General features: G+C 34.8%; 1 protein-coding gene across 9 annotated transcripts in view; it reads left to right on the top strand.

Annotated features, from left to right (window-relative positions):
• TDRD3 (tudor domain containing 3) overlaps nucleotides 1-12208 on the top strand; it is a 185190-nt gene extending 172982 nt beyond the window's left edge. For all 9 annotated transcript variants that reach the window (XM_053563595.1, XM_053563596.1, XM_053563594.1 and 6 more), the window contains 2 exons: nucleotides 7476-7601; nucleotides 11942-12208. In XM_053563595.1, coding sequence (XP_053419570.1) covers nucleotides 7476-7592 — 117 coding nt within the window. In that variant the 3' untranslated portion in view covers nucleotides 7593-7601; nucleotides 11942-12208. The remainder of the gene's footprint in view (nucleotides 1-7475; nucleotides 7602-11941) is intronic.
• The last annotated feature ends 1107 nt before the right edge of the window (nucleotides 12209-13315 follow it).

The following is a 13315-nucleotide window of genomic DNA, read 5'->3' as shown; positions in this document are numbered from 1 at the left end:
TTATCATCAGAGAAATGCAAATCAAAACCACCCTGAGATATCACCTAACCCCAGTGAGAATAATCCACATCATAAAGACTCAATGTGGATGCTGGCATGGATGTGGAAAGAAGGGAACACTTTGATGCTGCTGGTGGGACTGCAAACTAATACAGCCTTTTTGGAAGGAAATATGGAGAATCCTCAAATAACTCAAATTAAACCTCCAATTTGATCCTGCAGTCCCACTTCTAGGCATTTACTCAGAAGGAAAAAAATCATTTTGTCATAAGGACATTGGCACTAGACCGTTTATTACAGCTTAATTTACACTAGCCAAAATGTGGAAACAACCTAAATGCACCAACCCAGGAATGGATTAACAAGCTGTGGTATATGTATACTATAGAATACTATTCAGCCACTAAAAAAGATGGAGACTTTACATCTTTTGTATTAACCTGGATGGAAGTGGAACACATTCTTTTTAGTAAAGTATCACAAGAATGAAGGAGCAAAAATCCCAATGCACAATGGACACCATGTTAGGGTGTACAGCACACGTTTTGGTTCCTTATAAGAGGACCTCTACATAACAGATGCAAATATTGTAACTTAATTATTTGTACCCTCAAATTAACCTGAATAATTTTTTAAAGGGGGGAAAAAAGTCTCTTGGTCCTCAGGAAAAAAAAAATTGACCATAGAGGATATTATGCTAAGTGAAATAATTCAGAAAGACAAATACTGTGTGATCTCAGTTACATGTGGAATCTGAAATAGACTCACAGAAGCAGAAAGTAAGATGGTGGTTGCCAGAAGCAGGGAATGGGGGGAAATGAGATGTTGGTTAAAGGGTTCAAAGTTTTAGTTATATAAGGTGAATGAGTTCTGGAGATTTCATATACAGCAGAGTGACTGTGATGAATAAGACTGTATTACAAGTCCTATTTGTGCCTTAATAAAGCTCAAGATTTTTTTTAAATAAAAAAATATTGACCATAGGAAAAAGTAAGCTATTAGAAAAAATTCAGGAAAACTGCCTGTATCTGAAGCAGGAAATGTAAAAAATATACATCATGTGTTGAAATGAAAAGAACTTTAGATTGTACAACCTAGAAGTCTAATTGAAGCACAGCCACTTAACATAACTTCAAGCTAATTACTCTAAGCTTTCGTTTCCTCATTTATAAAAGGTTGAGATTAAATAGTTCCAAGTATTATTTCAAGGATTAATATGTGAGATAACATGCAATATACCGGGTACACAGTGGAATAAACTCTCATACCTTTTTTTCTATTTAAAGTTGTGAAAAATCCAGGTGAATATTTGAATGATAGGGTATTTATAACTTTTATCATTTGGAATTTGATAAGGTTGACATCTCTCCTAGTCTCTTTTTTTGTGCTATATTCTCCTAGTTAAAATGTGGATGCAGCCTTGTGATGTTCAGTTACATTTTTATGAGTGCCTATGAAATAGCTTGCTTATGTTGTATTAATGGGTAGAAGATCTTAACGACATTAGAAGAAGGACAGTGATAAATAGTACTTTATTTCCTTCTACGGTCATTTTAAAATTCACTTTTTTAATGTTGAAGTTTAATTGTCTTACTTAGATTGTGCTTTACTTGGCAGAGCATATAATAAAATCCATGAGCTAGGTAAAGATATTTTATAATAGCCTATAAAATCATCAATGATTTTAATTTAATGTAACTTTAAAAAGTATAGTTTTTAAGAAAGAAAAATCAGAACTATAATAAAATGTTTCACACTTCCTCCTGAAATTTTGTATAGGATAGGAATGAAAACATTGTTATGTCAGCCATGCATTTTGGAAGAATGGTTTAGTAATTACATTTTTCTTTTGTCTTTAATTGGCAATTTTTTCCAATTGCCATAAAATGCTTTTCTGCCATAAAATGCTTTGTTTCAAATAAAATAATTACTCAACAAGGCATGTAAAAAGAGATAATGTTAGAGTTAGTTTGGGGGAAGGGAGACAATGATTCCCTGATATATTCTAAAATGGAATTTTATTTTACTTAAAGTTTCAAAAACTACAATAAATTGGCCTATTATAAAATATACTGTATTTGGTATATATTATAATAACTTTCTCATATGTTAATGAAGCCTGTGGTTTTTTCCTCCCTTTTGTTTATATAAGGTGAGTTTTTATTATCAAGTAAGACATTTCATTTATGGGAGTGGACAGAAAGGTTTAGATTTTCTCTGTGATAGAAAGCAAAGAGTCAGAGGCCTACAGTCCAGTTCCAGTTCTCACACTAGATCACTTTCTTACCTTAAGCAAGTCACTTCACCTAGTTGGTTCCCCATGTATAGCAGAAGTTGAACTAGTTTGAGCTTTTAATTTTTGTGCCTTGGGGTTTATAGAGCTTGGCAATTCTGAAGAAGAGAAAGGCAAGGGGTACTTCTAACACACATGTAAAATTACCTACTTTAACCTGAGACCTTGTAGCTTATTACACTGGGATTATACATAAAGTATCATTTAAAGAAAGTATGCCATGCTTACTTTCCAAATAAATTATAATAAAATATAAATCTGCTCCATTAGATTTTCTTCAGTTCCCTATCCATTTCTGAAATGTATGCAGACTATATTCCTCACCTTCTTTACTTGGTAGCATAGTGAGGGGTAGCTAGGCCTGTGAATTGGACTTCTGCTTTAGCTCAGGTTGTGGTATTAATTACTTGAGCAAATAATAGCCTCAGTTGGACTACCTGTTTATTTACAAAGACTTCCTGTTTTGTAATCTGTGGTTCATGCTACTGAGGACCCACTTTTTCTTATGGTGGAACTATAAATATTGAAGTGGAGCATACTCCTTGAACAAGGGTAACTGGTAAATTAAAGTTTAGTATGAATGATAATACATGAGTTCTGTGTGCACAAAGTTATCTATAATTTTCACAGAAAATCAGAGCTGATCCAGCTTTCCTTTGAATTGTTATGTACTCTAATATAAAAGAATATTAGTATAATTAATCTAAAAATATATTATTTAAAAATATTTTAAGTTCTGCTGATAGAACTTATTACATAATATTTTGGGAAAACAGATTTGTCTTTACAATGATTGTTTACTTGGGTTTTGCCACATATATTAAAGTTAGTAAGTTTCCTTAAACAGGTGCTAATGAAGCAGGTAAAAGATGGCTTGGAAATTTGCAGAATGAATGGTTCATATGTGAATCACTGAAAGGGATGTATAGTCATTAACATTTCATTGTTCAAAATATCCTAAATTTAAAGAATTACTGTTGAAGGTGCTTTGAATTTCATATGCCTGCTTATGTTTTGTGACTACTATACAAATCTGTTAAAAGGAGCTAACTAGACTAAATTTTATTAAATTATACAATAGTTATTAAAGGACAGGTGACAGTATTAAGTTTTCATAAGTTTTTTTTTTCTTTTATTTCAGGTTAATGAGAGGGTACAAACAACCAGGTCACAATATTTGAACTTGTTAGGTAGAGTCCCTCTTTTACTTGTGTCCCACACCCAAGAGGGACATATCTTTGCCATATGTCTATTAAGTGGGAGCACCCCAAACCCGACTTTTCTCTTTCCCCCTCCTTCATTCTCCCTTCCTTTCAACTTAAATTGAAATAAGTTTTTCTCATATGTGGGTGTAAATTAGATTGTCTACTGGATTCATACTAGTATTGAGTACATTGGGCATTTGCTTTTCTATTCTTGTGATTCTTTACTAAGAAGAATGTGTTTCAACTTTATCCATTAATGAAGAGAATTATTGCCATTCCCACTCCTATCTCTGCCAACCAAGTAATCTATCTTTGTCTCCTTACAAAGTTAAGATGGTGGGAAATACTGAAGGAACAGTAATTTAAGATGAGGGTAATTTATTCGGTTAAGTAAATATGACCATGTAGCTGGAACAGAGGAATATATAGTAAGTATTATCAGCAAATAGAATACCCAAAAAAAAGTTTCTTAGAGAGTTGGGGCAGAAGAAAAAATGTCTAAATAGAAAATGTGCAAAAAGAAAAAGGGGAAGGGTTCCACCTTAGGCTTCTTAAATTTTAGAATTCTTTTCCAGGTTGCACTGGCAGTTAGGAGTGAGAAGTTTCATTTGCCTAGCCCAAGATCTCTCAACCTTAGGACTGTCAGCATTAGGCCTGGATAATTCTGTTGTGTGGTCCGTCTTGTGCATTGTAGAGCATGTAGCAGCATCCCTGACCTCTACCCATGGGATAAAGTAACAGGGGCTTCTAGGCTTTGCGTAATGCCCCCTGTGTGGCAAAAGCACTCCCAGTCTAGAACCATTGATCTAGCCCCTTCCTTACATACTTCCTCTCTTCACCTTACTATTTGTGCAACAGAGAACCTGACTTCTATTTAAGTGTGTTTTGTTACCTGCTAATGAAGTATATTATGTTCCAGGTTCCAAGCAATCATTTATAGTGAACTTTTGTAACACAGCTTATTTATAAATAGAGACTATGTAGTTTGTCTGTGTTCTTACTCCAGATACTATATGCACTAATGAGGAACTAAATGGTATGCAGGAAAGATGTAATTGTGACTTATCACATGTGTTTTATAGATGAAGTTATGTACATCCTTTTTGCAATTTAATTTCCAAAATACCTCCCATGCTTAGTGTCACTACAATTATTGTATTTTTATATCTTTTCATTAAGGAGGAACAATAAAATACCAAATACTGTCATAAAAGAAGGCTGATTTTGAATATTAATTCCTTAGTTCTTAAAAACCACATTTTATCTCATAACATAGCTGAGGTGAGCAAAACTCTGAATCCTGATAAAATGGTTCTGAATCTCAAAAGCTTAGGTGAAGATGACATTGGATTGTTTCATTTTATGAATATTATTATAAATCTTGTAAAGAATCTTGCCTAAAAGTTGAAAACAAAATGGCCATGGTCTGAACTCTTCCTCTAATGAACTCTGTGACTTTGGAAGACCACCTGACTTGGGTTTACAGACTGATCTGTTGAACTCAGAAAGATGAATTAGTTTGCCGTCTAGGACTATGGCAGCTCTAACATGATATCAGATCTTTTTAAAAAAAATAAATGTGTATGAATTATGAAATTAAAAAGTTTTGAGTTTTAAATCTGTTACAGAGTACTAAGACCTAAAACAAGAAGATGGGCTAGAAGAGGAACAAGGTATAAATTGAGCTGTGCATTACATAAAGTAGAAAGAGGTCCCATTTAATGCTAAAAATGACTAGCTACTGATTATAAGAAGTAGTTGTGGGTAACTAGATTTGCCCCCAGCAGCTCTGCAGCAGGAATACTGAAAAGTTTCAAAAGTACAGGTTGTGCCTTTGACAATACTGTAACTAGAAACCAAACTTGTCAGAATCCTTTTTGTCTTGTTTTGTTATTTTGGCTTCTACTTTGTATAAAAACATTGTGTAGACATCAAATTATATGAAAGAAATTTCATGGTCAGTCATCTTTGTAAAACCACTTAATTGGCTCTGGTTAGTACAGTCTGAATTTTTTAAACACAGTAGAGACAAATATTTCAAGTGGCAGTGTCATTTTTGTTATATAAATCCAGCTTGCTCAGAAAATGGAGTGTTCTACCTCTGTGTATTTTATTGGTAAAGTACATATTTCTAGATGTTCTCCAGCTAGTTCTGCAGCCACGGAGGAAAATAACATTACATTCTAATTCCTGAAATAATTACCTCATCTCCTGAAGTAGCAAATATATTTTTATACTTTTCAGTTAATATGCACAGCTTCAAATATTATCATTTGTTTTCAAATTAAATAGCCTCTTTTCAAATTTAGCTACAGTATTTGACAATCACTCAGAACAATGACTAGAATAATAACTCTTCTTTCCTGAATACTTTTATATATTTTCTTCCTGAATTTTAATTGCTTTGCTAAATTACAGACATAGTATCTGATGCTTCTAACCAATTTGAAACAGGGTATAAGGGAAGTATAGCTCATCTGGAAGTTTGCCTCCAAAAGGTAGTTATTAACTTACGCTAGACATATTGTCAGATTTTTCTCTTCTCTTATTTTGGTGATGATAGACTCCTTAGAATGATGATTAATTTTTGGCTATTGGCTTCTATTCTTTTCAGACTGAGACTTAAACATTTAAACAGCAATGTTTGAATTCAAAACTCAAATTTGTTTTAGAGGTACTAGAGCAAAGTCGCAGAGCTTTCCTGGGCATCACTATTCTTTATATAAAGTAGAAATAAAAGTTCGTTCTTAAGAGTACTGTGAAGGAAAAAAAAAAAAAGAATACTGTGGAGATGTCTAATGATGAGAATTATCTTCATGTGAAATATTAAACATCATTGCTAAATAATAGGATTTGATCAAATTACCTTAGCATCTTTCTGTTTCCATTAGGTAAAATTGCAATAGTTGGATATGTAAAACTTTAAAGAATAGAACTCAGTCTTTCACATTCTTTCCTATGTTATTAATACGGTCAAAGTAGAACAATCTTTCATGAAAGAAGATTCAAAGATAAAATGAAGAGGAGGAAGAAATAGGATTAATTTTCAAAATCATGGAAATTATTGTGCTCTGATAATTCAGTTGGAATTTAAATTCTATCTAGTGAAATAGGTGCTCTTCATTTTTTTTCTGTCTCTAATAGGGCACATATTTCCTACTTATGTTAATTCAAAAACACTCTAATGACAGGGTGGCAGCACTCAGTAAGAAACCAGTGTGGCTTTGGCTACCTTTCTTTGCTTCTAAGTTTTTGTTCAAATATTATAATTAACTATACTCTTTCTGCTGTTTAATCTGCTTATCCTAATTTCCTCATGCTATTCCTGAGCCAAAGATCTATTCCCCCAGAAAGAAAGCAAATGAAAATAAAATAGTTTCAGTTTCACTGTGGTGATCTATCTTGCATGAAGCTTTCTTTATATGTAAATTGTATCTTCCCACCCTTTCCAATTTGTTATTTTTTCTTGTCTCTAGATGTCAGGTTCTTAATGATATTGGTGATTTCATCAGATGGGGACGGATGGTGAACATTCTCTGGCTCTTCAACCCCTTTTTCCAAACCCTTCTAAAACCACTTGTCATGATAAATATTTAGAAATATTTAGAAGCCCAAAAAGTCATGAAAATTGTTGTTATAATGCTCGCTTTTCTGTGTTTTCACCATATTATATCAAGTCATATAATGATATAATCATGCTATTATTTGGGAATAATTTCCTTTTCTAGAATTAAGTTTGATTCTAATCCTATCATGATAAATTACATTTTTCTATTACCAAGGACCAAAAGAATTTTAACAATGTCCCTGCCTTTTTTCTTTCCCCTTTCCCTTGCCTCTCTCTGTTGTAAAAGTTGACAGATGTGAATACCAGGGCAGCTTAAGAGGGCATATTAAAATGGGGACCAGAAAGTATTTTTAACTCAGGAAACATGGAGCTGTTTTGAACATGTAAAATCCTTACTCTTTCCAAATAGGAGGAAGAAGGTACCTACGATCAGACCCTAGAGTTCCGTAGAGGAGGTGATGGCCAGCCACGACGATCCACTCGGCCAACTCAGCAGTTTTACCAACCTCCCCGGGCTCGGAACTAGCATTAAAAGGTAAAATTAGCATTGTGAAGTGGTTTCCATATAAAGAAGGATACAATTCGTTTTAAAGTCTAATTACTGATATTTTATAATAATGTATAAGTTCTGACAGTTAAGTTCATGAACTTACACTGTGCTTACGTTGGCAGCACTGTACAAACAGCTTGGTAAGCTTCATCACCTTGGTATATCACTATCTCACAGTTGTGGTTATGTCTACATGTGGCGGTATCTTGCTGAGTGGTATTCATTACTGTTGTCTGTTTTTATCTGCTGTCATGAGAATGTCAGAGCTTGAATTAGAGCAGTGAACAAACATTAAATTTTTTGTTAAACTTGGCAAGAGTGGAAGCGAAATCAGGGACATGCTAGTCCAAGTTTATGGGGCTAATACCATGAAGAAAACAATGGTGTACAAATGGAGTAAAAGTTTTTCTGAGGGGGAGAAGGTATCACTAATGAAGAGAGGTCAGGGTGGCTAGTGACAAGCAGAACTGATAAAAACATTGCAAAAGTTCATCAAATTATGCATCAAAATTGTTGGCCATCTGCGAGAAGCATAGGAGGCAAAGTAAACATTGATAGAGAAACAGCTAAGGAAATCTTAACTGAAAATCTTGTCATGAGAAAGGTGTGTGCAAAAATGGCTCTGCAGGAGCTCAGCAATTAAAAACAAAGAGCTCACAGGGCTCTGTCTCTGAAGGGGTTTTTAGCCAGTAAACAAATAATTATAATGGAACACCCTACCTATTCATCTGATCTGGTGCCCAATGGCTTTTTTTTACCTGAAGATAAAAGAAGTATCAAAAGGAAGACATTTTAATGACCCTCAGGGCATCAAGATAGTATGATGACAGCTCTAATGGCTCTTCCAGAAAAAGAATTCCAAATTGCTGTGAAGAATGAACTAGGTGGGGCATCAGGGCATACATGGCCTCTCGAGGGGAGTACTTCAGAGATGAACACAGTGATACTCAGCAATGAGCGATGTAGGGCTTTTTCTAAGATAAGTTTGTGAACTTTATTGTCAGAGCATGTGTGTGTGGAGAGAAAAACATGATTCTGTTAAACTACTTACAGTTAAAAAGTATTTAAAATACACATTGTAGCCAACCATTTGATTTCCAGCAAATACAAGCATGAATTCTAATATATGCTACTTCTTGACTCTGAGCATTTTTCTTACAGAACTATTTCTTGAGTTAGTGCCCATGACTGTTTTTAAGCAGAATCAAAGTATATGTAAAGACTTCATCAATTTTGCATTGTACAAGATTGAATATACATCTTTTAAAATGAGCTCAGTGTACTTAAAATTAAAATCTCTTTGAAAGGTGAATGAAAACTGAGAGTTCTCTCTTAGCTCTCTAAGGTCTTTTAAATTGCTTAACAAAAGGTTTTAAAAAGAGGCTAAAGGTCATCAGCTCCCTGATAATGGTTGTCTGATGGTGGTCTGCAGGACTCTAGGTTTCTTTAGGGTAGGCTGTGGGGCTGTTGAGGCCAGAAAGGATCTATACTAGCAGGACCAGAAGTAGAGAGGTCGTGGTGGAAGTGAGTGAGGGTCAGGCATACTAGGGGAGCTCTCAGTCTTCTCAACCTTTCTTTAGTTTCTTTCATATATTTTATATATTAGGGTTCCATGGGAAATCTCCTTTGAAAAAAAGAGTATACTGCTTAGAAATAACTTGTAAACTACAGCCCTAAGGTAACTGTAGCTTATCCCATGTGAAAAGTTTCTAATCGACTGAAACATCACCATCTTAGCAGTTATCTATGTTCTCCAAGTTAGAATTCCATCTTGACCAAATGCTTGGCTTGTACTGTTGACATGGAAAATACGTAATGCAGACATTTTGGATTTCTGATATCAATAAGAAAATTAATTTTGAGGAAAAACTCCATAATCATATTATTTAAAAATCTCTCACTATAAAATTCACCCTAAAAATATAAATGAGACGTGATCTTGGATGAAGAAAATTAATACTTGTTTTTACATTTTAATGTAGAAGTATGTTATGAAAGACTATGAACTGAAGTGAAATATCTCTTAGGGATACTATCTTTGAATGGGAAATTCAGTAACAATAAGAATTATACTTGTTGCTCTTATTACACCGTTGAATATATTATTTTCCTATTTTTTGTTTCCTTGTTTTTGGGTTTCATTAACTTAAACATCTAAAAATAAGATACACATTGTAGCCAACCATTTGACTTCCAGCAAATACAAGCATGAATTCTAATATATGCTGAAATTTTTCTAAGGCTTTGTTATCTAAAATTATTTAGGATAATGAGAAATATTTAAGGAGTGTCCTTTTATCACTTTTAAACGATGTTTTTCATGATCATAGTCATTATGTTTTGGGTACTTTGCTAGGCAATAACTGACACATAGTAGCTGTTTCAGTAAGTGTCTATTAAATCAATATGTTTTGATAACGTTTTAGGTATGTAATCACATTCTTTATCCTCAAACGTATTTTTTCAAGGCCTCCACATGTCCACTGCCTCCCCTACTCCAAGATACATGTACTTTCTGTATGTGCAGAGAGAATTGAATTCCATTTGAGCCTGGAACTAAGGACAATATCAGTGACTAACAAAGCAAGAGATACCAGGAGTCAGCTCTGAGAGAAGGAGGTCTGAGGGAGCCATGTGGAGAAGGAAGCCCAAGTCTGAGAAAATGTGGTGCCATGTCAGAGCTGAGACTTGAGCCCTAAACTCCAAACTTCCTGGATACTATCATAATTGTTGACAACTTGGAAATATAAGCAAATTTAGAATAGAGTAAATTATGCAGTTCTTTAGTCAGTGAAACTGACCAAAACTTTGTTCATTGGGAGACATTTCTGACATGAGTGGAGTCCTAGAACTGGATACCAATTAGTAGAAGCAACCCATAGAAGTGAATTTTAAGCTCCACATTCATGGTATGATAGAGTCCGCTGAAGACATGAAAGCAGAGGAAAGCTGAAATGAGGGAAGCAGCAGAGTGTATAGCAAGCAGCTCTTAGTGGCTACAGTAGACTGTGTAAACCAATAAATGGGTGTTAAAAATATTTATTGGTGGGATGTGATCAAAATTAAGCTTAGAAAACACTGCTTTGGGGAGGAGGATGGACTGCACCAGGAGAGAAAGAATCTGAGAAGCTATTGTACTAGCCACTGAAATCATGGTTAGAGTGGCATGTCCTGCTATGAAAAGAGAGAGGTGCAGACCTGTGATGAAAGAGTTTGTAAAAAGGTCCTAAGTGCTGCAGAGGTCAAGGCTGAGCATGTCAAGCACTTCACTTTGAACCTCTTCCTAGTTTCTTATTTGTTTGATGAAAGAATGGTCTACACAATTTCCTATAATGGCCAGAATTGAAACTAATAGCTAAGCATAGACTATTATGTAAGTGTTATGACTTTATTTTCAAAGGTCCAGTTTTTAACACTATTTTAGGTGTTGAATTTTTTTTTTTTGACAATGTGATCCAGCATCCCTTTGCAAGATGTTTAAAATCAAGATCAGGGAAATGATCACTATAAATTTAGCTGTTACAGAACCACATAATGCCAGCAAGATAGCCACTATATGAGGATAATGGTACACAAAACTGTTTTCTAAACAGGAGACTGTTTACTTCAGAAGACTTACGAGGTATTTGTTTGCAGCCATGGGAACTCCAGCAGTCCCTGCCAAAGCATTCTGTCATTCATGAAGCTAAAATGGTGCTGGAGCAAACAAGTCTTCTCTCACCATTTATCTCACGTCTTTCTGTTGTCACCATCCAAAGTGGTGTCAATTAGAGTGGTATCTAACAAAGGTGGGGAGCAGGCAGGAGGAGGTGACAGACCAAAATAAATTACCCATGTGAACTAACTCAATTCAGAGTCGTTCACTAGAGGAAGTGGAAGGGCGTAGGCAGGGGTAGAAGTGGTCCATTGGTAGACTGCATCTTTTTGAGTCATCTTCTGTGAAAAGCTATTTAATTAATCCATATTCCTGAAATTGACATGTTAGCAATAAAAGATCTAACAGTGGCAGAGATGTACTTTAGTACCCGCCAGCTCCAGTGTATGTGGCTGGTGCCCTAGCCACTGAGCTACAGGCACAAAGCCCAAAGGTGTACTTTAACGGTTTGCTTTTTTTAAAATTTTGCTTTTTCTTTACATACTGCTTTATAGAGTTAAGTTTATAAATTAGCAGTGTCCAGTTTATTCTACTTGGAATCTATTGATATTTATACAAACACTTCACATTCACAGGTAAGTTTTAGTAGAAGTATATCTTGGGAAAGTATGGAAAAGTTAATTTGAGGGTTCAATTTTTATCTTCTTCCTTCCTTTCTTTTTTTAAATAGAGTCTTTGTGAAGAAAGGAGCTGTTGACTGAAATGTCCTGGTCAAAATCTGTTGATAGACTTTACACTCTCCCTTCAGAATAAGCAGCAGTCATGGTGGATATTAGTATATGAAGAAAGAAAAAGCAGATGTCAGGTGGAAAAAAATTCAGCCACATAAAGAATGGGAAAAAATATTGAATTAAATAAAGGAAATACCTTTTACAAATGGAAGAATTTTTTCTTCTGCCATAAATAAAACCATTGTGCTATTATATACATTGTTTTACTGTCTATTTTGTTACCTGAAGTTATCTTCTTGTTCTTCTAATATTAATACCCCCATACTAATTGCCTTCTACAGAATAGCAATTGCAACATACTGAAGTCTCCTTCTATAATTATGGAATGAACTGAAACAACCTGAAGCCAAGTAGCAGTTCTGAGTATGGTAATAGCTGCTAAATATGACAGCAAAAAGTATTTAAAACTTGGATATATTGTTTATAGCACTCTAGTAGCCTTTTGACATGCAATTCAACTTAAAAAAAACAGGGACTCCCTTTCTTATAAAGTGTGTAGTGGATCTTTCAAGATGCATCTGGTTACAAGTAACAGAAAACCCACCTCAAACCATGTTAAACATTAAAGAGAATTTACTGGCTCATTTAACAGCCACAAGTGCAGTAGGATTTAGGATTGGTGAAATCCAGTGACTCAAGAATGTCAGAAAGACTGATTCTTTGCATCCCTCAACTCTGCTTTCTCTGAAATTGCCTTCATCTTATAGCAGGCTGCCCCATGTGGCCACAGGGTAGCTAACAACTCCCAGAGCTGTTATGGGGTTGGGGCTGCTTTCAGAAGTACTCTCAAGAGAAAAAAAGCTCTTCTCCTTAGGCCACATTTACCTGTTTGGGGCTGCTTTTCTATATGAACCGGTAATTCTAGCAGAATCTGTGGATTATTTTAGGCCTGATCCATATTCCCCAGCCTTTATGTATCTAAATCAGGTTACTGCAAGAGGAGAGAGAGAGGGTATTGATGAAACAGCCAGAATGTTTATACAGTGAACCAGTTGTCTGAGGTACAGACTGTTCACTTAATGGACAAAGACAGTCTTCCTCTAGGCTTAGTCCCATGAGGCCAGAAGAGAACCATTAAAAAGAAAGAATGAGAAAAAGAAAGGAAGGATGAAAAAGAGAACACTTTGGGGAAAATAATAAAATTTAGTGCTTTGCTTTGAAAAAGAGGGCTTTAGGTATTCTTGTAGGGCCTATTAACATTTAGTTTTCCTTACTAGTCTACAGTTTATAGTAAAGTATTTTGTATCTACCCTTGCTTGTATCCATAATCACCTAAGAGTGGGGTGATTAGAATAGAGTAGATCTACTTTGGA

This window comes from Nycticebus coucang, chromosome 15 (assembly GCF_027406575.1).
Source record: "Nycticebus coucang isolate mNycCou1 chromosome 15, mNycCou1.pri, whole genome shotgun sequence".
Taxonomy (NCBI): domain Eukaryota; kingdom Metazoa; phylum Chordata; class Mammalia; order Primates; family Lorisidae; genus Nycticebus; species Nycticebus coucang.
This window is presented reverse-complemented; position numbering and strand designations above follow the sequence as displayed.